The sequence below is a fragment of the Podarcis bocagei genome (assembly GCF_964188305.1).
Source record: "Podarcis bocagei genome assembly, chromosome: 3".
Lineage (NCBI taxonomy): Eukaryota > Metazoa > Chordata > Lepidosauria > Squamata > Lacertidae > Podarcis > Podarcis bocagei.
This window is the reverse complement of record NC_138127.1, coordinates 57,537,248-57,562,400: the sequence shown is the minus strand read 5'-3', so window position 1 is coordinate 57,562,400 and position 25,153 is coordinate 57,537,248. Positions and strand designations below refer to the sequence as shown.

The 25,153-nt window shown below is 39.3% G+C and overlaps 1 protein-coding gene across 10 annotated transcripts in view; it reads right to left on the bottom strand.

Moving 5' to 3' along the window:
- QKI (QKI, KH domain containing RNA binding) overlaps nucleotides 1-25,153 on the bottom strand; it is a 112,128-nt gene that overhangs the window by 13,525 nt on the left and 73,450 nt on the right. For all 10 annotated transcript variants that reach the window (XR_014006382.1, XR_014006383.1, XR_014006384.1 and 7 more), the window contains exon 5: nucleotides 5,643-5,730. Coding sequence is in view for 7 of the 10 variants with exons in the window: in XM_081187948.1 (XP_081044074.1) it covers nucleotides 5,643-5,730 (88 nt within the window). In the remaining 3 variants the exon portion in view is untranslated. The remainder of the gene's footprint in view (nucleotides 1-5,642; nucleotides 5,731-25,153) is intronic.

The window sequence follows — 25,153 nt, the reverse complement described above, 5'->3', positions numbered from 1 at the left end:
ATGCCAATGCAAATCAGAATGTGAGACACTAAAGTGCAGCAGATTCATCTGGAAGGACCATGAAGAACCCTCACTAACTGGACAAATCCTCTGTGAGAAAGAGTGATCCACAATAACCTAGCCAAAGTCATCATGTATGTTGACTTGGCTCACTAAGTGAGGGCCAGTATAATTTGACCAGACTGAGAGAACTACCATATTTTTCCGTGTATAAGACTAAGTTGTTGTTTTTTAAAAAATTAAAAAGTTATGCTAAAAATTTGGGCTCGTCTTATACACAGGGCAATCTCCCCCCATTTTCTCAATTTTTAGTCCCTAAAAAGAGTCTTATACATGGGGGAGTGTTATACCTGGAAAAATACAGTACTTTCTTTCTGACAAGACTTTTGTATGTATCAGCTGCTAGACTTGGAACATATTCAGCATGATTTTGGGCAGAGTGAGAAAAGCTTCACCAATTTCTGCACGTCACATAATTGTTAAAGGTGAAAGAATCCTACCAAACTAAGGCGATTCCTGCCTCAGAGATTGTCATAGCATATGAGGTACTTGTGGACCTCAATATGTTGTATTCCAGTTCCCATCAGAACCAGCCAGCATAGCTAATGGTCAGGGATTATGTAATCCAATAACATATGGAGGACAACAGGTTCCCCATATCTGCTCTAGAGGATGTTTCCTTTTCATGCAGCAAAATCCCAATAACAATTTCTTGTTTTACTTGAAGATGAGAGAGATCAGAAACTTGCACTTGAATGACAAAGAAACCAAGCTTTAGGGTCCAGAAGGCAGAAGCATAAACCATTGTTGAACAATGAAGCTTTGTATTATTAGATGTTTATGAGTTTGTTATACAATGTTTTTGCCAACAGGGATATTTAAAAAATCCATTGAAACATGAGCTAGGCAGCCATGCCACTCTGCACACAGATTCTGCTGTCGTTGTCTCCCCAAGTATCTGAATGAGGGAACACATCCTGTGGAATTGAATAGGATTGACACACGCTACCAATACAAGTAAGGGATGAAGGTGGCGCTGTGGTCTAAACCAGTGTTCCCCAACCTTGGGCCTCCAGCTGTTTTTGGACTACAATTCCCATCATCCTTGACCACTGGTCTTGCTAGCGAGGGATGATGGGAGTTGTAGTCCAAAAACAGCTGGAGGCCCAAGGTTGGGGAACACTGGTCTAAACCACTGAGCTAAACCACTCACGATGGGGTGAGCTCCCGTTGCTCGGTCCCAGCTCCTGCCCACCTAGCAGTTTGAAAGCACATCAAAGTGCAAGTAGATAAATAGGTACCGCTCCGGTGGGAAGGTAAACAGCATTTCCGTGCACTGCTCTGGTTTGCCAGAAGCGGCTTAGTCATGCTGGCCACATGACTCAGAAGCTGTCTGTGGGCAAACGCCGGCTCCCTCGGCCAGTAAAACGAGATGAGCACTGCAACCCCAGAGTCATCCACGACTGGACCTAACGGTCAGGGGTACCTTTACTTTTACCAATACAAGTGAATGAAGCCTGGCCAGATCATCAGGAGTGTATGCTACTTCTGCCCCAGCTGGGCCTATGAAAAGTGAGAGCTTGAAACATGTCCACCTGACTCCTGATCATTAGGAAGTTACCTAATAATAAAAGGAAAGCCCTAAAGAGAATTCTTAAGTTGTAATTCTGAGAGAATTATCATAGTGTTATTTAGAGAACCAAATGACCAGGCCTTGCTAGGCTAGACTATATTGGTTCAAAGTTAGGTGCCATGGTCAACCGAAGCCCGTAAAAGATATATGACTAGATGGGAGTTTACAAGAGCTATCCTGCTGTTGTTGTTTTAATTCCATTCACTTCTGTTAAGAGGACCTACCTCAGGTGCAGGACTGATCTTGATATAGTTAGTTTATATACTAGACAAGGGCTAGGAAACCTTTTGCCCTCCAGACGTTACAAGACCTTCCCTGTGCTAGGCATACTGGTATGAAACAGTAAATTGAATAAGAACAGATTAGCTACAGTGCTGTTGGGGTGCCTCTAAATCTGTATCTATATCTATATTCATATCTAAATTACCCTATGCTAGAACCAACCAGACAACAAGCACCTTGCAAGGTTTGCCTTCACTAAAAAAACATTAACACCTGCATCAATTTTATACAATACCTCTCGTTTAAGGGTGCCTGGTCTGAATTTTATCCTTGTGGCCAGTTGCCAGAATGGAACCATGAAAAGTAGGGTGGGGCAGTAAAATACAGCTGAATCATTCTTGCTGTTAGTCATATATGTATGCTGTTACAGCACATACTTGCTTTTTTAAACGCCACACGGTAGTGGTGGCTGCATTTGTAGTACAGTTGGGCATGTGCATGCTGTGAAGCAAATGCAAACACACAAACACTGTGCTCACTCAGTGAAGGAATAGGCCCTAAGGTGACTGGCACAACTATGAAAACATGTAGCAGCCTAATGAATTATGACATTGGTTCATCTACCCTAGTACTGTTTACTTTAGCAGCCTAGGCAGGTCGGACTCGAAGATCAGCATGGTAAATTAGCCAAAAAGTTGGTAGTCTACAAAATGTTTGCTAGCCTGCTTTTTACTCATAAGAAGGGCTAGCAGAGAAAGGCCTATTTTGCCAGCCTGCTTAGTTTCTATAGAAGAGAATGGAAGAGAAGCCTCTCCTCTGTGAAGAGGGGAAAACTTGCTCTCTACTCTTAAACTGGGTGGCCCAGGTTCATACTATCTAGACTCATGCCAGCCTTGTTTTAGCACTGAAAAAGCCATGGACACTCTCACTAATGACCTCTATTTGAAGAGAGACAGAGCAGTGTAACGCTGCTGGTCTCCTTGAACTCTCCATTGTTTTTTATGCCATGATCAATGGTGTGCTTCTGGAATGATGCAGGGAGGTGAAAGTTACAAGGCACTGTATTACAATGGCTCTGCTCCAACCAAAAAGTAGCACTAGGACACGGCTGCTCAGCCAATGGCTTTTGAACTGTGGGACCTGCAAGGTACCACTCTGTCTCCAACATTATCCAGCAGCTATATGAAATCATCCAGAACTGTCATGTGGGGATTTTGATCATGATGTCCTCAGCATGCTGATACCATGCAGATCTCTCTCTTCCACCTGAATCAGCAGACACTGTGCAGGTGTTGGATTAGTGCTTGAAGCAGTGACGGGCTAATAAACTGAGGTTGAATTCTAACCAAACAGAAGTACTGTGGCTGGGTAGTACCCGTGTCCAGGAATTATTAGACAGACAACCTTTTTTGTGGGGGGAGGATGGCTGCACTCCACATGAAGGAACATGTTTACACTCTGGGAGTATTGCTGGATTCAAACCTGTCAATGGAGTCCAAAGTGGCTTCTGTGGCTAGAAGTGATTGTGCCCAGCTTAGGCTGATTTGCCTGCTATAGATGTTCCTGGACTGGGAAAGTCTGGCCTCAGTTGTATATTCTCTAGTGACATCCTGCCTGGACTACTGTAATGTGCTCACTGTGTGGTTATTGAGTGGGGCAACCCAACAGGACCATGTATTACTGGTCCTAAAAGCACCACACAGGCTGCAAGTATGCTTCTTTGCCCAATTCCAAGTGTTGTTACTAGCATACAAAGCCCTCAAAACCCTGGGACCTAAGTTCCTTAACCCCTGGGAGCTTACCCCTCAGTATCAACTTTATTGTACTGCTGCCCTGGATTTTGGAAGAGCGGGCTAGAAATAAATAAATAAAAAGAAATGTGGCAGTGTAGCACATTTAGGGCCACTGCTATCCTAAAGAAGGCAGACAGATTGAAGGAAATTAGATTCTGAAAAAAACCGGGTCAACAAGGAAGAGCTCCCTTAACCAAGGAAATGCATTCTGCATATGCTCAGAGGCACATAACACTATGTGCCAAATATTTGGTAGAGAAAAAAGCTGCTAACCCTACCTTTAGTTAAGAGTAACTCCCTACACACCACAGTACAGACCCTCAAATTATATGAACATATGAATGAAGCTACCTTATTTAGTCAGAACACTGATCTATCTAGCTTAATATTGCCTATACTGACTTAAAGCAACTCTCCCGGTTTCAGACAGGAGTCTTTTCCAGCCCTACCCAGAGGTGCCTGGGAATAAATCAGACCTTACTGAAAACATCAACATAATATTGCTTGCGCATTTCCACTATATCTAGAACTACAGCAGCTAGAACCTCCCATCACCACCACTACATCCACTTAAAGAAAGCAAATAATCCAGGGACTGCTAATGTTCCAAGCAAGCTTCAAGATACACGCCTAAAATGTAAGAAAAATTCAGCTACTGGGAAATCTATCTGTAAGACACTCCACAAAAATCACTGAAAATCAGCTGAGCTTTAATTTGATTGCAATTAGACTTGTAGGTTTTAACCAATACATATTTACTTAGAAATTACTCCCAAGTATAGACAGGATTTCAGTGTTAAGTTCTTTTAACCAATTTAAGCACAGTTTAAACATATACAGATGATATCAAGAGACACTAGAACAGCAGGAAGATAATTTTTTGTTAACATTTCACCTCTTTTCAGTGAAAGCGGTTTCCCTAAATGCATGCATCTGGAGCCTCCAACAAACTGATCAAAGTCTAAGAATAATTTTAGGTCCCCTCAACATACCAGAAATCCATTTTTCTCTGGACAAGCTCTGTGTTAAAGCTAACAGAATGAGCCAACTTAGTTGCATTATGTAAGTCTCTGTTGGGTTTGTTATGCGAGACTGTGGTTCATTAAATGAAAGAAGGCAGTGACAGGAAAAATTATTGCCCATATCAATTAGTGATTAGGCTGACTACTCTTACCCTCAAAGTGCAATGATTTGCCCGTTAATTATGTTTCAAACATGACTGAAATCTAACCCAATTAGTGCAAGACATTTAGTTTTAAGATAACCTTGAATATGCAGTTTCTGAAAACATGCTGAATGAAACTAAGAACCATTGCAAAAAGTATATGACTGAACTCATAGCTGAAGAGTTGAAAAAAGGAAAACATGCCAATAATTACACAGAAAACAATAACTATATATTAAATATCTTCAAAACATTTATTTCATTTTTAAACTGGTCCTTCTTGGAACTAAGAGAGGGTAGCTTATTCAGTGGGTTTTTCCTACAGCACTGGCATATATACCCTTCCTTGCAGGTGCCAATTCTTTTGCCAGCAACCATACAATCAGCCTCTGCTCACATGGCTAGATCTAAGTTGACCCCAGTCATGCAGAAGCCCTTCTAAGAAAAGTGGGTCTTACACAGCTAGATCAATATTTAAAGATACTCTTAAGGAGAGTTAAGATGTAAAAGAAATGTGCCTAATCCCAATCCTCTCAGCAGCATGCTTTGCTCACTTTGTATGATGCCATGACATTATAAGTACAGCAGTGTCATATTACTACACAAACTGAGAATGTGCACATTCTGGAAAAGCAAGATAGGGCATGTGAAGCACATTCATGAGATGTTTTCTGTGTAGGAGTCAAGATTGTGGAAATGGCAAGATCTATCAGGGGTCAGTGGGCTACATATGTAACACAGGCAACATTTAGTCTTCCCATCTAGTGCGAACAAACACAACTTAAAAGCATCCTTGCATATAAAGCCCCCACATTTCTGTTGTACTTACGTGATTTGATATTGGCGTCTCTGTAGGTGCCATTGAGAATTGCAAGTTCCATCAACTGCATCTTTTTAAGGCTATCTTCTCCTTCTGCCTGAACAAATAAAGCAGACTATTAGTAGAGTATTTTACAGTATCAATGCACTTGCAAAAGCTTATCACATTTCAATACATGAAGTGGAAACATGTTTGCAAAATAGAGAAACTCCCTCAGATGCTACTCTACCTACATGAGGCCCCTATTTTTTCAGTCCTAAATCTAAACACTACTTTCCTGGACCTCCTCCTACATTCTAAGAACACTGGAAGGAAGCCAGTATTCATAACTTCTAAACAGCACTGAGCTTTTTAGAAGGACAGCATAGTAGAATTGGAGTCTGCTCTCTTTCACACAACATTTTGGATACCATAGATTTTATCAAACAGCTTTGCATGAAACATGGTTGTATAGTGGAAGCTGCACATGAGGCTATATTGGGCTTCCATCAAGTCTTATAAAGTAAGTATCTCTTTAAATCCCAAAAGAAAAATAACAATTGGCAGTTACAAGCAGTTACAGAGTTATTGACGGTAGATTGGGGAAACCATTTAGATATTGTTTCTGCCAGGGACATCTGCAGACAACATATTTCCAAAGTTACTATCCATGCACACAAATGCTGTTTTCCATCTGGATTCAAAGTCCATAGTTCAGTTGCTAAAACCTTAACAGACACAATTTCTACAATTACAGCAGTCTTGTGCTGACAGATCACAAAGCTACAAATAGCAAGCTGCTTAATTCTGTATTTGGATTTATTTTGCAGCTTTAATGGATAGTAAGTATAAACTTATTAAAGATAATCTTATGTGCTGGAAATGCAGCAAATACTGCAACACCCCCACCTTCCACTTCTATCTTGTCAGAAGGTGGGGTTGCCTATATCACCTGATAATTTTGCTTCTACCATGATACTTATCCATATATTTGGTTTACAAAATGTGGCTGCATGGCCCACAATGTAGTTTTTGTTTATTATGCCATCATTTAAAATTAGCTGGTGTTTTTAATTAAATGTTTCATTAATGTTCAAGGACAATAATAATAATAATAATAATAATAATAATAATAATAATAATTGTTCCAGTCTTTTCTTTTCAAATCCTGAAAATTGTATCATTCTTTTTTGTGATCCAGAAACACAAGTTAAAGCAATTTATGGTGTAAAAGCACACCACAATTTTTTAATTGTTTTCTTTGGCCAATACCTCTCCTCTCAATTGACTAAAAAGCATGTTTCCCAATGTCAGAAATTTCTGTAAGCATTCTCCTTCAAAGTAAAGAGGGTGAAACTGAGGGTGCAAAAATCTCCAACGGAAAGCAGACTACACATAAGTCTGTATCAATGAATAAAGTAATTTATACTGCTAAGGTGCTGCTGTAAGTAGACTTCTGGAAAGTCTGACAAAGCATGGTTTTTATTAGTTTAATATAGTTGGCAAACCTTTTATTGTCTAACTAGCTTTTCTTCTCTAACACACTAAACACTCACATAATTGAAAAGTTTAGTGTTCTTTTTAATAACTGGAAGGGGGTGGGCAAAGAAATTGTTGAAATCTAGTCTCTAGTAACGTTGAAGACCATATTATATGCTGTTAAGATTTTGCACTGGATTTCCTTTGATACTTTTTACTATGCTATAAATGTTAGATAAAAGCTAGGTGTTACCGAAACTACAGTGAATCTTTTCTTGTAGATCCATACACACACACACGAATATATATACTAGGATCTACTATATATATATTTATATATATTTCATACAGTAAAACCTAGTTGAAATAATTTTAAAACTTCACATGAAAGTATGGGAGAATTCCATGTAAGAGATTTTTTTCCACCAGACAACAAGAGCAAGAATCTTGAGCACATAAAAGTGATTCCCTCAATTGCCTAGCACAAATAACAACAATCAAACAGCTTCCATAAAACATTCATAGAATTGTAGAGTTGGAAAGGACCAAGAGGTCATCTAGTTCAATCCCCTGCAATGCAAGAATGTTTTTTGCCTGAAGTGGGGCTCAAACCCACGAACCTGCTCTACTGAATGTGCTATCTCTAAAGCGACTTTTCCACATATGCACTGCAGCTTCAAGAGTACACTGTCATTCCCTCTGTCTACAATGCCCAGACTATGAGTGCTGCTGTTTATGAAGCCAAACAGGCAATACTCATGTGCAAGAGAGAGGTACCACCAAGCTTCGGTGGACACTAACCATCTGCAGAAATACAAAAAAATAGTTAGGAAAGCGGGGTGATTCCAAAAACAGCCCATGAAGTCTAGGGCATGGGCGATACCTGGTTTCAACAATGCAATATTACCACCAGCTAAATATCACAATATACTGATATATCACTATGTCTGAAATTAGGATGGAGCTATGTCGAGCCATTGGCTGTCTTTGAGGTTTTTCCCACATTGTGATTTTTGCATAGCATGCACACACCATGATTTGCAATATATTGCCAGGTCAAAAATTATGAAATGTGTATCACGATATAGACTCGAAAGTTGATTTGGACAATATATCACCCAGTTCTTAAGAGATCATAGTGTTCTTAGTTGTCACAGAATGCTGACTGTTGGAGTGGCTAGAAGTCGAAACAGCAGCACTCCACACTACATTTTGTTGCGAATCCAGTTTTATGTTCTAACTTTGAGACAAAAATGTTACACATCATTAAGATCAAAATACAGTGGTACCTCCAGTTGCGGACGGGATCCGTTCCAGAGCTCCGGTTGGATCCCAAGGTTTTTGCAACCGGAGGTGCCTGTTCTGCGCATGCGCACAGTAGAGTGCTTCTGTGCATGCTGAGAAACCCAAAAATATGCTTCTTGATTTGCCACGTGCGTATCCCGAAGGATACGTAACCAGAGGTGTGTGTAAGTAGAGGTACCGCTGTACTGGCATTTAACTTGCATGGACCCACAAAAACACTGTGAGAAAACTGTGAAAATGGAACATTGGTATAAGACACAAAATTATCATGTGGTTTTATAGTTACCAGTACTTTTAACTCAAAACAGGCTGCGACAAAGGAGGGATGCTTGGGAGAGGCTTTTCACACTTGTTTCCTTGCCCAATTGCAACACAACAGTTCTGCAGTGCTGCCAATGGGTCTTACTCTCTGGTAGTTCCTGCCACCCACTCCTACTTACTGTTGAGATTCCTCATTGTAGGTTAGACTAGAGTACGATTCTTGCAGCCCAGATGGGATGCACCAAAGCAACTTTGGGAACAACTGACTAGTACCATTAAAGATGGAAAAGATTCATTCAAGAAATGAATTTATGAAGAAAGTTCTGAAAGAAATGTAGCCATTTTAGGAAACAACGGGATTTACTGAAATAAACCCCAATAAGAAAAAGAAATTGTGGTAGGGAATGAGCATGGATTATGTTCAACTAAGTGCACTTGCAGAAGAATAGAAGATAGGAAGGTACCTTTTACTGAGTCAGACCACTGTTCTATATAGCTCTGTATTGTCTACACTGAGTGGCAGGGCCTGTCTAGGGTTTCAAGCAGGAGACATTGCCAGTGGTTGAACCTGCGACCTTCCAATGCTATGCAATAAGTTCGACCACCCTTCCCCGAAAGTAAACAAAAATTACTACTAACAGCTAAGAATGGATACAAAATGAAAACAAGACATACTATTTCTGACTTAAACATTTGTCGACACTCAAACTGTCAACCCCGTTGTACTTTTCTGATACAACTTGGTAACAAAAAAAAAAAATGAAAGTCAAGTTTGGATCCCTGCAAATACCTCAGCAGGATATGCAGCACCAAACTAATGATATGGCATACTTTCTTTGGAATAAATCTATGATGCACATTACAGTGCTTAGCCCAAGCAACAGTAAACTGACATCATTATTTTTTAGCCAGCGCTACTGCCTTCTCTTTTTCAAAGTACGCTATCAGTTCAAATGATATGCAAAGACTATTTCACTGACAAATTTAATGGTCACAATGTTAAAGACACACCGAGGGTGGGGGGAGCTAGCATTATCTCCTTGCATTTCTCTTCACTTGGACATTTTCTATTTAATGATACTTGCTCTAATTGCAACTTTTCCCATGATTCCTTTTTCTAGTTATTTAACATGCAACAAGATAAAGTGCCAGGAGTGAATACATTTGTATATGTCCAGGTTCAGAGTCACTACCATGGAACTTATATAGTTCTAAATATTGACTTACGTTTTTGGTAACACTGCTCTACATAAGAGGGGCTAAAAACCATATTCTTTGGGCATGAACACGAGTTAATGTGAGCTGTTTATACAAAAAAATGTATAAACATTTAAGCTCACCACACTATTTGCACAACAACTGAATACCAAGCCCCGCCATAGGAACCCTGCTGATGGAAGCTGAGATACCCATGAAAGGAAGTTACCAAGTTGACTGTGACCCTATTCAAGTACTTAGACAGTTTGCAGTTCTTTGACAGAAAGGCAGGTAGTAAATTGGAGGTATGGTGTTTTGTTTGCCATTTCATATGAGGTGCCATCTTTCCTTTAAAAGTTTGCCTCTGGCAGGCAAGGATACAGGTGTGTCTTATCTGTTTGCTTGTTTTTGTTTTTTAAGAAAAAGGGTGCCCATATTTGGAATTTCTAAGGTACAAAATTTAGAGATTGCTTATTTGGATGTGTGGTCCTACAAATAAATGCTTCTCTTGCAGAATACACCTAGGTAATCTAACACAGTTCACTAATTAATCTACGGAATTGGATTCCACAAGAATCAGTGATAACCACCAACTTAAGAGAACTTTAAAAGGGGATTGGGCCAACTCATCGGAAATAAGGCTATTGACTTCACCTGGTGCAGAATTCGGTGGCCAGGTTGTTCACCAGAGCAAGACATTTTGAGCCTATTACCCTGATGCTGGCCCAAACTGCACTGGCTGTCAATTAGTTTCCAGGGCCAATTCAAGTGCTGGTTTTGACCTAGTAAAGGTAAAGGGACCCCTGACCATTAGGTCCAGTCATGGACGACTCTGGGGTTGCAGCGCTCATCTCGCTTTATTGGCTGAGGGAGCCGGCGTACAGGTCATGTGGCCAGCATGACTAAGCCGCTTCTGGTGAACCAGAGCATCGCACGGAAATGCCGTTTACCTCCCCGCTGGAGCGGTACCTATTTATCTACTTGCACTGGCATGCTTTCGAACTGCTAGGTTGGCAAGAGCAGGGACCGAACAACAGGAGCTCGCCCCATTGCGAGGATTTGAACAGCCGACCATCTGATCAGCAAGTCCTAGGCTCTGTGGTTTAACCCACAGCGCCACCCGCGTCCCTAGTCGTTTTGACCTATAAAGCCTTAAATGGCTCAGGACTACAGTGCCTCAAGGACTGCTTCTCTCCATATGAACCAACCTGGTTACTGAGATCATCTTCTGAGGCCATTCTTCATGGACCTCCTCCACAAGAGATCTGGAGGGTGCAACATGAGAACGGGCCTTTTTTGCACTGGCTCCGTTTGTGAAATATTCTTCCCAGTGAGGTTTGTCTGGCATTATACTCCTTTATTTTTTTTTAAAAAAATGATATTTATTGAAACAAAAGAATTTTTAAAATTACACAGAAAAAAGACAAAATTACAAAAAAGGAAAAAAAACAGAAACATAAGAAGAAAAATAAAAAATAAAACCATCCCTTTCAAATTCTCCAATTTCCATTACCTTCTTTCCATGACCTCCTCCTCCTCCCATCTCTTGTATCTTGATTAGTAACTGTCACAGCAAATCCTTTCCATAATTCATAATATTTTATCATTACATTACCTTACTCTATTCTCATTTTGTCTTATAAAAACGACCTTAGAGCTTAAAACTTAAATTTTTTTTACCAACTTCTCATAACCATTACCTTTTTGCCAAATTCTTTAAACATTTTTACAAGAGCCAAATAATTTCATTTCAACATTTTCCCAACATTCATAAAGCATTTCTGGTAATAATAATATAAAAAGTACAATAAAATAAAAGCAATCCAATCTTCTTCCAGCATCCCCTCCCCCCGGTTCCGGGATTGTCAGTCTTTTTCCCCCCATTAGTCTGGCACATTAACCTGGTGCCCTTATATCCGAGGCCTTCAAATCTCTTCCATGTCCCTTTCGCAGCTCTTCTTCATATTTTCCTTTCACTCGCGGGAACTCCAGCTTAGTAGTGTTTTTGACCCTTTTCAGCAAATCAGCCCTTTTCTCATAGTCCAGACTAAGCTCCATGTGATGTTTAAAAACATATTTCAAATTCCCTCCAAAATTGGAAGTCCCAACAGCTCCAAACCTCTGACGGCCCATTACCAGACTTGGAAAGTCCAAACATCCCTGCAAAGGCGGGTCAATCCAACCCCCCATTTCCAGTTCGATCCAAACTTTATCTTTCCAAATCTGGTTTTTTCCAAGTTCATTTATCAGATCCAAAGGCTCATTTTCCAGCTGGGCCAAAAGTCCCTCCATCTCTGGCGTCCAAGATTCAGCAAGATCCTCTTCTTTCTGTTGTTCTGTCATGGCACGCTCCTGTTTTAGTTCCTGAGTGGGTTCCATATACTTTTCCACTACCTGATCAAAAGTTCTGGCAGCATTAGTCATAAAAACCATCTTCTGACTTAACTGATCCAATAGGGCATTTATTTTACAGAAAGCACCCAACAGTGCTTCTGAAGGCATTGTACTGCAAGGTCACAAAACTCTTTCCCACAGTTGTAATCAGTAACAGCTGCAGTTCCCAGGATTTAGTTACAATTTCATAGCTCCCCTCTAGGGGGAAAGACTTCTGATTGTTCTTTTCCTTGAAAACAATAGCAACAGAGTTTCTTCTTTAAGATATTTTGTCCATATTTGTTCTTTTAAAAAACGAAAGGAAACAATGGAATCACAATATTTCCCTCCTTTTAACTATCTGTCAAAGCATTTATTTCTGGTCAATGAGCTTCAATCGTCAAATCTGACACCCCGCTCCAGGGTCAGGACAGTGGAAAATTACTTTACTTTAACTTTATTTCCGCAGGTTTAAACAACTCAATAAAAGTCCCCCTTCTTCTCCTGCTTCCGAAGGGGGGTTCCGCAATTTTGAATGATGAAAGACGACCCTTTAAAAGTGATTTTTAAGGCTCTAGTTTACATTGTCTTTGCTTTGTTGTAACTACAAGAAAACGGAAGGGTGACTTCCTGTTTAGCCCTTTCCGTTTCAGTACCAAGTTCCTTTTATTTCGCCAATTATTGTTTAAAATCCAGGTATTTAGCGTTCCAGTACTCACGGTTAGTTATTTTCAATGGCAAATTGTCCCAGGAAAAAGGCAGCGCTCTCCGGCAACGGCTGTGCGGCTTCGCTCCGCAGAAAAAGTAATTGACTCACAGCACCGCGCCACTTCCCCCTCTTCACTTCGCAGCCCGTTTCTGGGTTCCTTAGTGGGTTGGGGGGGGCGCTAAGGGTGCCCGCCGAGTCCCACGGTCACAGGCTTCATCCGCCTGTGATTTTCAGAAGGGTCCCCGCTACGCCGCAGCGGAAAAGACCCATTTCATGTGGAGCTTGTCCCTCCAGTTCAGAGGGAGTCCGCCATCACCGGAGGCGCCACCCCGGAAGTCTCCTGGCATTATACTCCTTTAGGCACCAGGCAAAAACATTTCTCTTCAACCAGGCCTTTGGCTGATTAACACCCAATACCCTTTTGAATGTGTTGTGGGAGGAGTTATTTTTGATTTGTTTTTGTTATTATTTTTATTACGTATTTTGTGTTTTTCATATTGTATTTTGATGTTGTGAACCGTCCTAAGATCTACTCATGATAGGTGATATAATAACGATGATAATGACAACAACAACTAGTAGTAGTAGTAGTGGTGGTGGTGGTGATGGCTACATACTACCTCCAGGATCAGAGACAGTACTACTCTGAACAGGGGAAAGGTCTATTGTGCTCATTTCCTGTGTGGAATTTTCACTAGCATCTAGTAAAATGATAGGCTTTAATCTGATTCAGCAGGGCTCTTTTTATGCTATTACTCAAACGTATGCATCCTCTAAACCGCCAGAGATAATACATATTACAGACCAGTGTGCACCCCGTGCAGAAAGAACTTCGTTATAAAAAGGTACATGCACAACAAATAAAGTTACTCAGCTTAAACAAGACAACATTATAAACCCAAGTCAAGTTATTTTCCACTAGTGTTTTGTTGTTACCAGCATATAAATTCCAGAATGATGATAATGCTATTTCTGTTGGGTAGCTACAGCTCATCTTACTTCTGGCTAAGACTTGCATTCAGCCAGTTAAAAATACAGAGTACTAAAGAAAGAATTGCATGTCCTCTCTTTAGAGGACAAATGTGTCAGTCACATGACCTTACATTTGAAAGACTTGACTGCTCGACTGGCAGAGTATGCTGCCAGAGATTTTAAAATTATCTAGCTTTACATTTACATTTTTGTTTCTGAAAGTAGAAATATTCAGGTAATTTACAGGGACTTTGATAACTTCTTGAAAAAAACTACATGCACTAATGTGACCATTTTAGTCATATTTTTCCTTGAAGGGGAAATAATGTTTTTTCACATAGTTGAGAATGAACTTTGCTTGTTTTATCATCTAGCATACCTTAATTTTTGAGTTAATTTTTTCACGTGTTGCAACTTCTGAAACTGGCTCCAGGCAATAGGGAAGTTATCTTTGAAGCTAGCCTTAAAGTCCAGTTAATTATTTACTAACATCAGGAAAGGAAATTACAACTCTCAGGATTAAGAATTTCTTAGCGCACTGCTCAGTAAAGTGCATTGTGGGCACTCAATATTCCCTAAAACCATATTCATAACCTGTTCCATCTTAGCTTGAAAATATGAGCATTACATGTATAATTCTTAAATCAAGATCAGTACCTGAAAGATCAATAGGTTTATATACTGAAAGTTTGAGTTTCAATGGACCATGTCCAATGCTCCAGCTACCACTGGCACTATGGACTTTAAAGCACACAACAGTTTCCTCTTCCTTTCCTGTCCCCTCCAGCTCTCCATGCATCCTCTGCATGGGGACCCCTCTACAGCAGATTTTTGGGATGTGTGTGGGAAGGACTGTTATATAAACAATTTCAAATCCAATACGCACACTGGGATAAAAATCTCCATTTAGAAGGTTTGTTGAAAGTGAAGTCTTCAACAAACCTTGAGAGACAATAGGCAGAGACTAGAGACTCTATGGTAGTTACCTGTGCAAAGCCATTTTTTGAAGAAAATGTGGGGTAGCCCCTAATAAGCAAAGGATTTTAGGTGTACTAAAAAGCAGACCATAAAATGTGATATTACCATGCAAAAATGACAATTTTTATTTTATTTTGTACAAGTAAACAAATTATGACATGTCTACCCCAGCCACTCTGCACAACACACACTAAATCTAAATGTGATGGGAGAAATGTCTCTTTTTGTGTCGAACGATCCCTTCCACATCTGGTTCAATATTTCCTACTTTTATTCTGTGCTTGCTCTTCATATAACAAAATGTTGAAATTTTTTGTTCACAAATATATGTGGAACAAAAGTGAACTAGATGTTTAAAAGCTTTTTCACCTAACTGCTTATAATCTGCAAAAACCTTCACTCAGAATTGGCCCAGTCTACATTCTTTGAAAAATGATTTTAATGAACCATCACAAGTCACAACAACAAGTGCATCTTGCTCTTCTGCAGATAGAGTTGTTAATTGTACATCACCACATTCAAAATGATTCCTTATCCATGAATTTTCAGGATTTGGTGCAGGGAAATAATCTCTGAAGCTAGTTGCTGAACCATGCAGGTGCTCAGGGATGTAATAATTTACTTCTGGTATCAATTCATCGTCAGTGGCCTCCATAAATGTCTCCAGCGTTGGGATGTTAGTGAGGCTACCACCTCATAACCATATTTTATAAACCACTGCCTCAATCTTATCTTCAACATAAAAAAAAAAATCACACCACTACCTTGAAGGCTTGTGTTTAGAGTATTCAAGTATGTGAGAAATGTCTGCCAAGTAAGCTACCATACACAACTATGCAAAGTTGATCACATGGAAATTCTAAATCTGTCAAAAAAAATTACTTCATCATGTAACTTAAAGAATTGATTCAATATTCCCCCCCTTTACAGCCAACACACTTCTGTATGTAAAAGTAACTGCATATGTTGGCTTTCCATTTCTTCACACAATTTTGAAAAGATCCTACAAGTCAAAGCTCAAGATTTGATAAAATTAATAATCTGGACAACTTTATGAAGCACCTAAACTCAATCATCAGAGGGTGCACTGTTGTGCTTAGCGATTTCCCCTGTTGGTCTCCCAAGATGAGTTATGAACCCCAAATTCATAATACAATATTCACTGAAAACCTTACCTACAAGTAGTGGGAGAGTCCTCTAAACTTGATAGCCATTGAAAATGATTAGAAGTTCTTTTCAGTAAAAAAGTTGAGAGAAAGGATCAAGTTGAGAGGATCAAGGATCCATTACAATTTTTTTTTTTTAAAAAAATGATAAGTATGTGAACCTGCGCCGTGGAGCAAGCCGTTTGCGCTTTCTCCCCACCCTCTCCAATTTCAAGTGCCCTAAGAAACTGTTTTTTTGCCCAATCCCAGCTCACTTGCTATCCAGCAACTCTTTCACAAGTTTTTCCCCTGCTGGCAAGCAAGTGCTGGTTGGGAGCAGAGGCTGTATGGTCTGTGTTAGGCTTTCACTGTGCAATTAACAAGGTAAGTGAGTCCGTGGCAGGGGATGGTTCGTTCTGCAGACCCCCAGGGATGCCCTGACCCGCAATGGGAATCACTGTACTAAGAGGTCAAAAACAGGGAGTAGTATGGGGGAAACAATGCTGATTTCACACAATCTAAGCTTTGAGAAAATGGCTGGAGCTCAGTGGTCAAGGATATGATTTGCATACAAAAGGCCTCAGAGGTTCAATCCCTAGCATCTCCAGGTAGGCTAGGAAAGCATCATGGGATAGGCAGTTTTATTTTTCCATCCCTTTCATAATGATTTCTAAAATGGAATTAGCTTTTCTTCACAGCTGCTACACACTAGGTTGCCAACACCAATTCAAAAGCTACTAGTGTATGTGTGTATGCTGTGGAGTTTATATCCACAGATACCAGAGTCCCATTAATTCACTTATTTTCACCATGTTTCTGCTATGAGCACAATACCTATCTATGCTTTTCTTTAAAACCAAGCACCCCAGCCCACCCATCTTGATCTGGATACCTCTAGCATTAGCATTTAAAGATTGGTATACAGTGTATCTCTGCAAATGTCTTTGGCACATATGTTTTAATCTAAAGCAACCTGGATTCTCTGAATGGCTATTATGCCCACCTACACTTGCATTGTCTAGTTCTGCCCTCTTCCATTTGAACATTCAATTTTTTTCACCCTCAACCCTTCAGAATGATATATCTTGAACGTTCATCAGCCTTCTCCCAGTTATCAATTTAAAAGCTGCTCTTCCACCTTTTTGTTTTCAAACAGCAACATTTTTGTTCCAGTCTGGTTTAAGTAGAGCTCTCCCAGTTCTACGGGGCACCCCCCGGCAGTACCAAACAAATCCACCCCCCCCTCATACAAACATCACTGTCTCATTCACTTGTTGAAGTCCCCCCCCCCCCCGAACTGTGCCTGTCCAGCTGGCCCTATGAATGGTATAGGTAGCTTTTCAGATAAAGCTACTTTGAAGATTCTAGCTTTCAACCTCCTAACTAGTGACCTAAGTTTTGCATCAATGGGGCCTGCATGCACCCTTTCTGTTGAAAACTCTTAATCATGGGCACGTATCATGGGCACGTATGCTCACACACAGGCACAATCCAACCCACGGAGGGATCTACACTGGAGTGAACCGGCCCCGGTGAGGTAAACCTTGCCGATCCCTGCTCTTAGGTGTATGTAAGTGTAAAATAAACCATTTATATTTAAACTCTACAGTCTATGATGTGCCTGAATTTACAATGGAAACATGACCCTGGAACCCCCTGGAATCTTGCCATCACTCAGCAGAGATTGGGGTGATGTGCAACTGTTGTAACATAACTTTTACTTTGTTGCTTGGTATTTCTTAGGTGAGGAGAGTAGTTTGCCCTGGGCTCCTTGTCCTGCTGCTGAGCTTGTACATCTGCCAGACTAGCGTGCTACAATAATGCTTTATCACTAGGGCTGAAATGCTTTGTCAGTTGGTACTTCTAATCCTGCTCATAGGGCAGTCTCCATCACTAGATAGCCCTAAATATATAGCTTTGGCTACCTTCCCTCACCTCTTCCTGCAGCCAAGCACATCAAGAGGTCATTGTTTAAAGAATATAAGGATTGTTTAAAGAATTTAAGGATCTGTGGCTCAAATTGCTGGGCTGCACCAAATTCCAGGGAACAGAAATTTGAAATATGGAGTGTAGGTCCATTTAGCCCTCTAAGGATGGAATTTTTTTTAGGCCAGGAGGCAATGGATGGATTTAAGATAAGGGAAATTTATATGAAGCACACCTTAAATAAAGTCTATACCAAGCATGAAGAAGAGTTTGGATTTGATATCCCGCTTTATCACTACCCGAAGGAGTCTCAAAGCGGCTAACATTCTCTTTTCCCTTCCTCCCCCACAACAAACACTCTGTGAGGTGAGTGGGGCTGAGAGACTTCAGAGAAGTGTGACTAGCCCAAGGTCACCCAGCAGCTGCATGTGGAGGAGCGGAGACGCGATCCCGGTTCCCCAGATTATGATTCTACCGCTCTTAACCACTACACCACACTGGCATGAACTTATGTTTAAGGTGTAAGTTACCCTCTAGTTTTCATTTGCTTTCATTTTCAAAACTGAGTGAGTTTTTAGCTAGTTTTAACTTGAACTGAAAGCTGAAACTTGAATCTCAAACTTTGTTTTAGGTTTTAAAGGGCAACATATAAACTGAGACATATACTGGGCTTGATCTGAAAGCTAAACTTGCACTTTTATTCTAAACTGACTTTTTCCTAAGTGCTATGGACATACCTTGGGACTAACACCCATGGAGCAAGAATCTTTAATCAGTTGACAGTCCTTAAATTTATCACACAACACAGGAATAGGAAGCTGCCTTATCTGAGTCAGACGCACTGGTCCACCTACAATAATCAGCAGCAGCTCTCCAGGGTTTCAGACAGATTATCACTTCCAGCCCTCCCTGGAGATGCAGGAGAAAAAACACAGGACCTTTTGCATACAAGGCAGATGCTCTGCCACTGAGCTACAACCCTTCCAACACTATCAAAAAATGATGATGATGATAGTAATTTATTACTTGTACCTCACCGATCTGACTGGGTTGCCCCAGCCATTCTAGGCAGCTTCCAACAGAATATTTAAAAAAGACAATGAAAGGTCAGATAACTTCCATCAGATAACAAAACTTCCCAATACGGGGTTGCCTTCAGATGTCTGAGGAAAATTGTATAATTGTTTTGTCTCTTTAACGTCTGATAGAAGGGCATTCCACAGGGTGGGCGCTCTCTGCCTGGTTCCTTATAACTTCACTTCTCACAATTAGGGAACTGCCAGAAGAGAACCTTGGAGCCTGACACCACAAATATAAGCTGAGGGCCAAACATCTTTTATTTGCACAATAATGGTTTTGGGGATCAAAATCAGCACATGAATGAGGGCAGCTGAATCCTTCCAAAATACTTGCCAATCCCAGGCACTTTTCTCCTAGCCTAGTTGATATTGTGTCAGCCAAGTTGGGACAAATGTACCTCAAGAGAGACAGCACAGCCAGCTTATGTGAGGTACAGTTCTGCCCCTTTCACACACCCCTCCTAAAATACTTCGTTCTCTCTCTCTCTCTCTCTCTCTCTCTCTCTCTCTCTCTCTCTCTCTCTCACACACACACACACACACACTGTATAGATAGGAGTGGTAGCTCTGTCACATCCAATTTGGTATCAACAAAAATAAAAGACAAAGGCTTCAATTAAAACCATGCTCTTAAAGCACAGAACAGAACACAAGTTACTGTTACATCTACAGCTGACTCATCAAGAACAACTGAAGGTTAAACAAGCATGAGCAATGTTCATTACTTAAGTTATTTACAGAAAGAGAATCTACCTGCTCACATTTAAACAGTGTCAAAGTTGACTAGCAAGTCAATAGGTCAAAGCCCAACTTCTTCAGTGAGAATGAGCATGGTCTCTGCAAATGTTTAAACGTGACCCAAAAGAACCAGATCAAAGTGCCCAGACATCTTATTTGCTTTCAAATGAAGTCTTCAGTGTGCCTTTATCCCCTCCATAGTCAGATTTGACAAGTATTGTAATAAATATTACATGCAGGGAAGAAAGTTAAAATCAAGTTAATGTTTACTGAAACAAAATAAAGAACCATTTTTAATAGTATTACTTGAAAAGAGATCTAATCCAGCAAGGGAAATTCAATTTACATCTACAGCAATCAGATTTTGTTTTTTACTCTAGGGATTTGTTACAAACTGTCTCTCTTGAAATGTGCTTACTGTACAGTATTTAGCAGAAACAGTTTAGCTTTAATAAGCTGATAGTCTGCACAGGAGCATGGATCAACTCGTTCTCATTAAGCATAAGCAGTTTCTAACAGCCTTCATGTTGCTGCTCAGCCTATGCCAGAGAAAGCAGAGATTGCTGCTGCTCTAAAAACCATAATTTATGAGTTTATTCAAACCCTTCAAATTGCTCTAAGTAAACGCCTCTTACGTTTGAAAATTCCCATGGCAACTTAGTTTGGCAGGCAAAGGGACCCAAATTCAATCCTTTTATCCTCCAGCTAAACCATTACAATGGTAATTTTGCTCTGACACTCTGAAGAGACAGCTAATTACTGTACTTCAGCCCTGAGACAGATTTTCTATTCAGATTAAAATGGCCCTGCATGGTTGGAAAGAGTAGCAACACCTTTCTGCACATTGGGGTGGGGGTGGGGAGATGCACTCTCACAGCATAGCTTCCTACTAGAAAGGTTATATTTTACTAAGTCAATATATACCTTCAACTAAAAGATTAAAACCATGTTTTCTAAATAGAATACTACGAGTACAATGTGCTTTGGACCAGTCTAGTTGGAAAGATCAGCTTTCCCCATATATGCCCAACTGGAAGTTTTACAATGTCATGTAATGTTCATTCTCCACTTGCAAGGAATCAACCTACTGTCTGGAACTCCCTATCTGCTATTAATAGGCAGATCCCTTCACCATATGTAGCAAGGTCTTTGTTTACACTAACCTACACATACTTTAGTAACTGCTGCTTTTCCTTATATTTTGATAAAATGTAACTTCTAGTCAAATGTTAAAAACAAGTTACTTGTATCTCTAAATGAGCATTTTATATTCTATGCAAATCTTAAGATGTTAAGGATGATTAAGTGGTCTATACATCCTGTTGAATAAATAAATAAGTTCAGCAACCCAAGAATTGAGTTGTGTCACAAGACAATAAAAGTAGATCAGCTGCAGAAAAGATTATAGATTCATAAGAGAAAGTCACATTTGTCATCACTATCGTTATAATGTTAAGTTTTATTAATATTTGAAAACTGGATAAGGGATCAGCAGTGAAAATTGCAACAGTTAATAAAACCTGTCTATTGCACTTCTTAAGAGGACATTGTCTAATTCTACTTACAGAAGAAAATAGCTCATATTTTGGGTGGAGAGAGAAACTGTAGAAAGTAGAATGCTGGCCAATATTTGCAACTCTTCTAAAATAATTTAATCATTTGTTGTATTAGGTATTTTATAATCTGTATCTGTAACAGATTATATGTTTACTTGAAGAGGCTTTATTTTGTTTTATTGAAATCAATAAAAATATTTTTAAAACACAAAATTCTATATCAATTATCATTTGAAAAAGAAAACAAAAATGTGAAGGCTGGAAATGCAATCTATAGTAATAGCAGAAAAAAATAGATCCACATATAAACAATGAGTATCTTTCTAATTTTAGTAGAGTGATTAGGAATAGGCATTTTATTCTTGAAAGTCAAGTTTGTCACATTCAAATCAATTAAGAAATTTGCATGCATTCTTTTCATTGATTAAAGGTTTATGTGTACAGATTTGTTATTTTATAATTATATAAAGCTAATTATTTCATTCTGAAATTTCTCTTCAAGAACCCAACCAAAGTTCAGAAGCCACTGAGGTTCAAACTGTGTATAAGAGAGGTGGGTGAATCATCTCCAAAGCAGCGGGGGAGGGAAAGATCCAGGTACAATTGCTGGCACCCATACTTTTACTACTACGGCAAATAGCCACTGCAGAAGAAGGGGGAGGGGACTTCCACCTTTAGTCCCAAACTGGATGAATTCTACTTGCTGCCACTTTCCAAAAAATCAGTGGCAAAGATGCATTCATATACTATCATCATGCCTGGCTTGGCACAGAAGGAAAAGTGCACTTGAATTTCAAGTTCAAGTAGGCACAGCGATTTATATGGATGAGCATTTTCATTAATTTATGGGACATCTGGCCAGGCAGTATTTTCCAAGCATTAATCCACACACTGGGTGGTAACCAACTAAGTTTTACTCAGAGTAGAGCCATTAAAATGAATGGACCTAACTTAACAATGTTCATTAACTTTAATGGGTCTACTTTGAGTAAACTTGGTTGAATACCACACATAATTCTTACACCCCATATTGCAACAACACATTTCCAATTGACTAAATTACTCATGCTACTCTAGTTATACTTTTCAAAACTCTTATATTTAAAACATTTAAAATAGTACAAATAAAAAGTCTCCCAAGCAGACTATAAGCCTAAGTTAATTATTCAGGTTCTCAGTTTAGGCTTTATGACAGGATTCTACCACCAACACCCCAGCACAAATTTATTGTCATAGCAGGTCAATGCTTACGCAGTGAAACATTTGAAATATTTCCATGCATGTTCTAGACTTCTTGTTATATGCCAACAGAGTTCTCTAATAGATTTAAACATACACCGAAGTTTATTCAGGAGCTCAGCAAAACTTGATGTTTCTTGCTTTACTATGTCATACTGCAAAAATATAAACACAGCACACCTAGCATCATTTGATTAACTACAGCTTATTGCTAACTGCATCAATTAAGAGTTACTACATACATACTCCATATTAAAAACTGCTTTTTCAAGTCAGTTACCCCAAATGCTTACAAATTAACACAAGTAGTTGTTAGAAGCAGCCATGTGCTTGCACTAGAAAATCTTACTGGTAGGTAGACTGAATTTCAGAATCTAAACATGAAAGGTAAATCTTAGGTTATATTGTCACGCAGTTTAGAACATTAGTTACAAAGCAACATTGTGATCTTCTTTAACAGCAATGCCTCAGAGGAAATGAATGAAAAATTGAAGTATTTAGTCAAGTCAAGCATGTATCACTCTAAGTCAGACATGAGTACTGGGACAGGCGGTGTAACACTACAAGTGGCAGGAGCAGCCGGGAGTTGCAGTATTCCTGGACATGAGCAGGACAGGATGAAAACTTGGTCATAACTCTACAGCTCACTATAACAAAGGCAATACCCAAGCCAATATTTTAAAAGGATATGCTACACATGTACTGGACAATAGCTCTACTGTATTATACTTAAATCTTGCTGACATGTGGCACATGTGCTCAACTACCATTACTTTAGAGAAAATAATAATTGAAGAAACAGATTTTAAAAGATGTAAATAAGCCTGCAAACAAACATTTCCTTGTTTTCACAACACCTAAGGAGTTATTCAGGATAATTGTACAGTACATTGTAAGAAGGCGATCAGGGACAGAGATCACTTCAATCTGTTTTAAATTAGTTTTGTCTTAATCTTCAATTATGGTTGCTATAAGAGATACATAGAATAGAAAGACAAGCAATGTAAAAAACACGATAGTTAATTTAATTATGAAAAGATCTTGGCGTATTTTCCATTTAAGTTTTTTAAAACAGGCCTCTTCTATACATCATTTTATGGATCAAAGGAATTTATGGTATCTACAACAGATTATGGGATACTAAAGTTAGGGCAAGCTTTCGAATTAGGATTAAAGACGCATGCCTCAGTTTTAAGATGATTAAAGTAGGCTGGTAGCAAATTAAGTTCTACAAATGGTTAGGGATAAGATTATGATGATCGTCCCCAGTCTTCTATGCATCCGCTTTTCTATGATTAAGATTGGTAATCTTATCTTATTGCTGTTTGGGGAAGAAAAGATTTGGTAGCTTATACATCATGACAATTCTATGCTTTAAAGGTATTAACCCTCGGACATAAATTTGAATGCTGAACTCCAATGTGATCTCTGTCGAACATTGCAGAGCTGCCCACTCGATCTGTGGAACTGCTATTTCTCTAAGGGCCACGTAATATTCATTCTGCAGATGCAAGGAATGAATCTTTCAGTGTGGCAGCACCTGTACTCCCCGCCTATTCATATTACGCAGGAACATCCATTGTATTGTGTTTGGCACCTGATAAAAAAAATGTTTATCCAGATGTGTGAATCTGACTTGGCTTTCAACATCTAATTTTATGAGTATTTGTAAGGTAATCCGCTTAGAGGCTTTGATGATTAAGTGGTATACAAATCCTGCTAAATAAAATAAATAAATCTTAGCCCTACCATCCCTCATTTTACTAGGTTTATTCTCTGAGTAAACCTGAACGCTCTCACACACTTTTGTGCCTTCTACCTATCTGATATATTCAATGAGCTCAATTCTCCAGGAAGTACATAGATCTTTACTGTACATCACATGTACACACACTTATCTGCCTGCTTATTTCTGAAAAAAATCAAATCAATTAACTGAGTATTCAAAGAACATGCAACTATATATCTTTAGGCAAAATATTTCCTCTATAACCAGGCCTTTGAACTATCTGTGGCCTTTTAGAAGTGGGTGGAGTGTTTTTCATGTATTTCTCCCCTTAATTTTAATGTATATTTGGGGGCATGGGGTATTTGGCTTTTGGTTTAAATCGCTTTGGGTTGCCATGGGCAAGATAAAGCAACTAACAAATTTAATAATAATAATAATAGTAATAATAATAATGATGATGTTTTGCATATTCAACAAGGACTGGATTTCTCAAACAACAGCCATTCCTGCACTGTTCTGAAAACCATTTTTGAAAAAGCCAGTTGTGATTCAACAACAGATCCCAGTGTTCCAAGAAAAAAAAGTCCAGAACACTCTCAAATCACTGTCATGTGTGAACCAAATGGTAAGCAGAAAGATTTAGAACAGACAAGTGGTAAGAAGGCAAAACATTAAGCATTCCTTTCCTCTCATTCTAAGCTCCAAACTACCCCTACCTTAAGCAGCTTTTCATAGAAGGGGTAGAGTATCAGGATTCAGTTTAATATATTTTCATGCCACATGTAATTAGGTCCGTAAGAGCTGCTTCACCCAACACAGGACTGCTTTATTATTTGAACAAGTCACTACATCAAA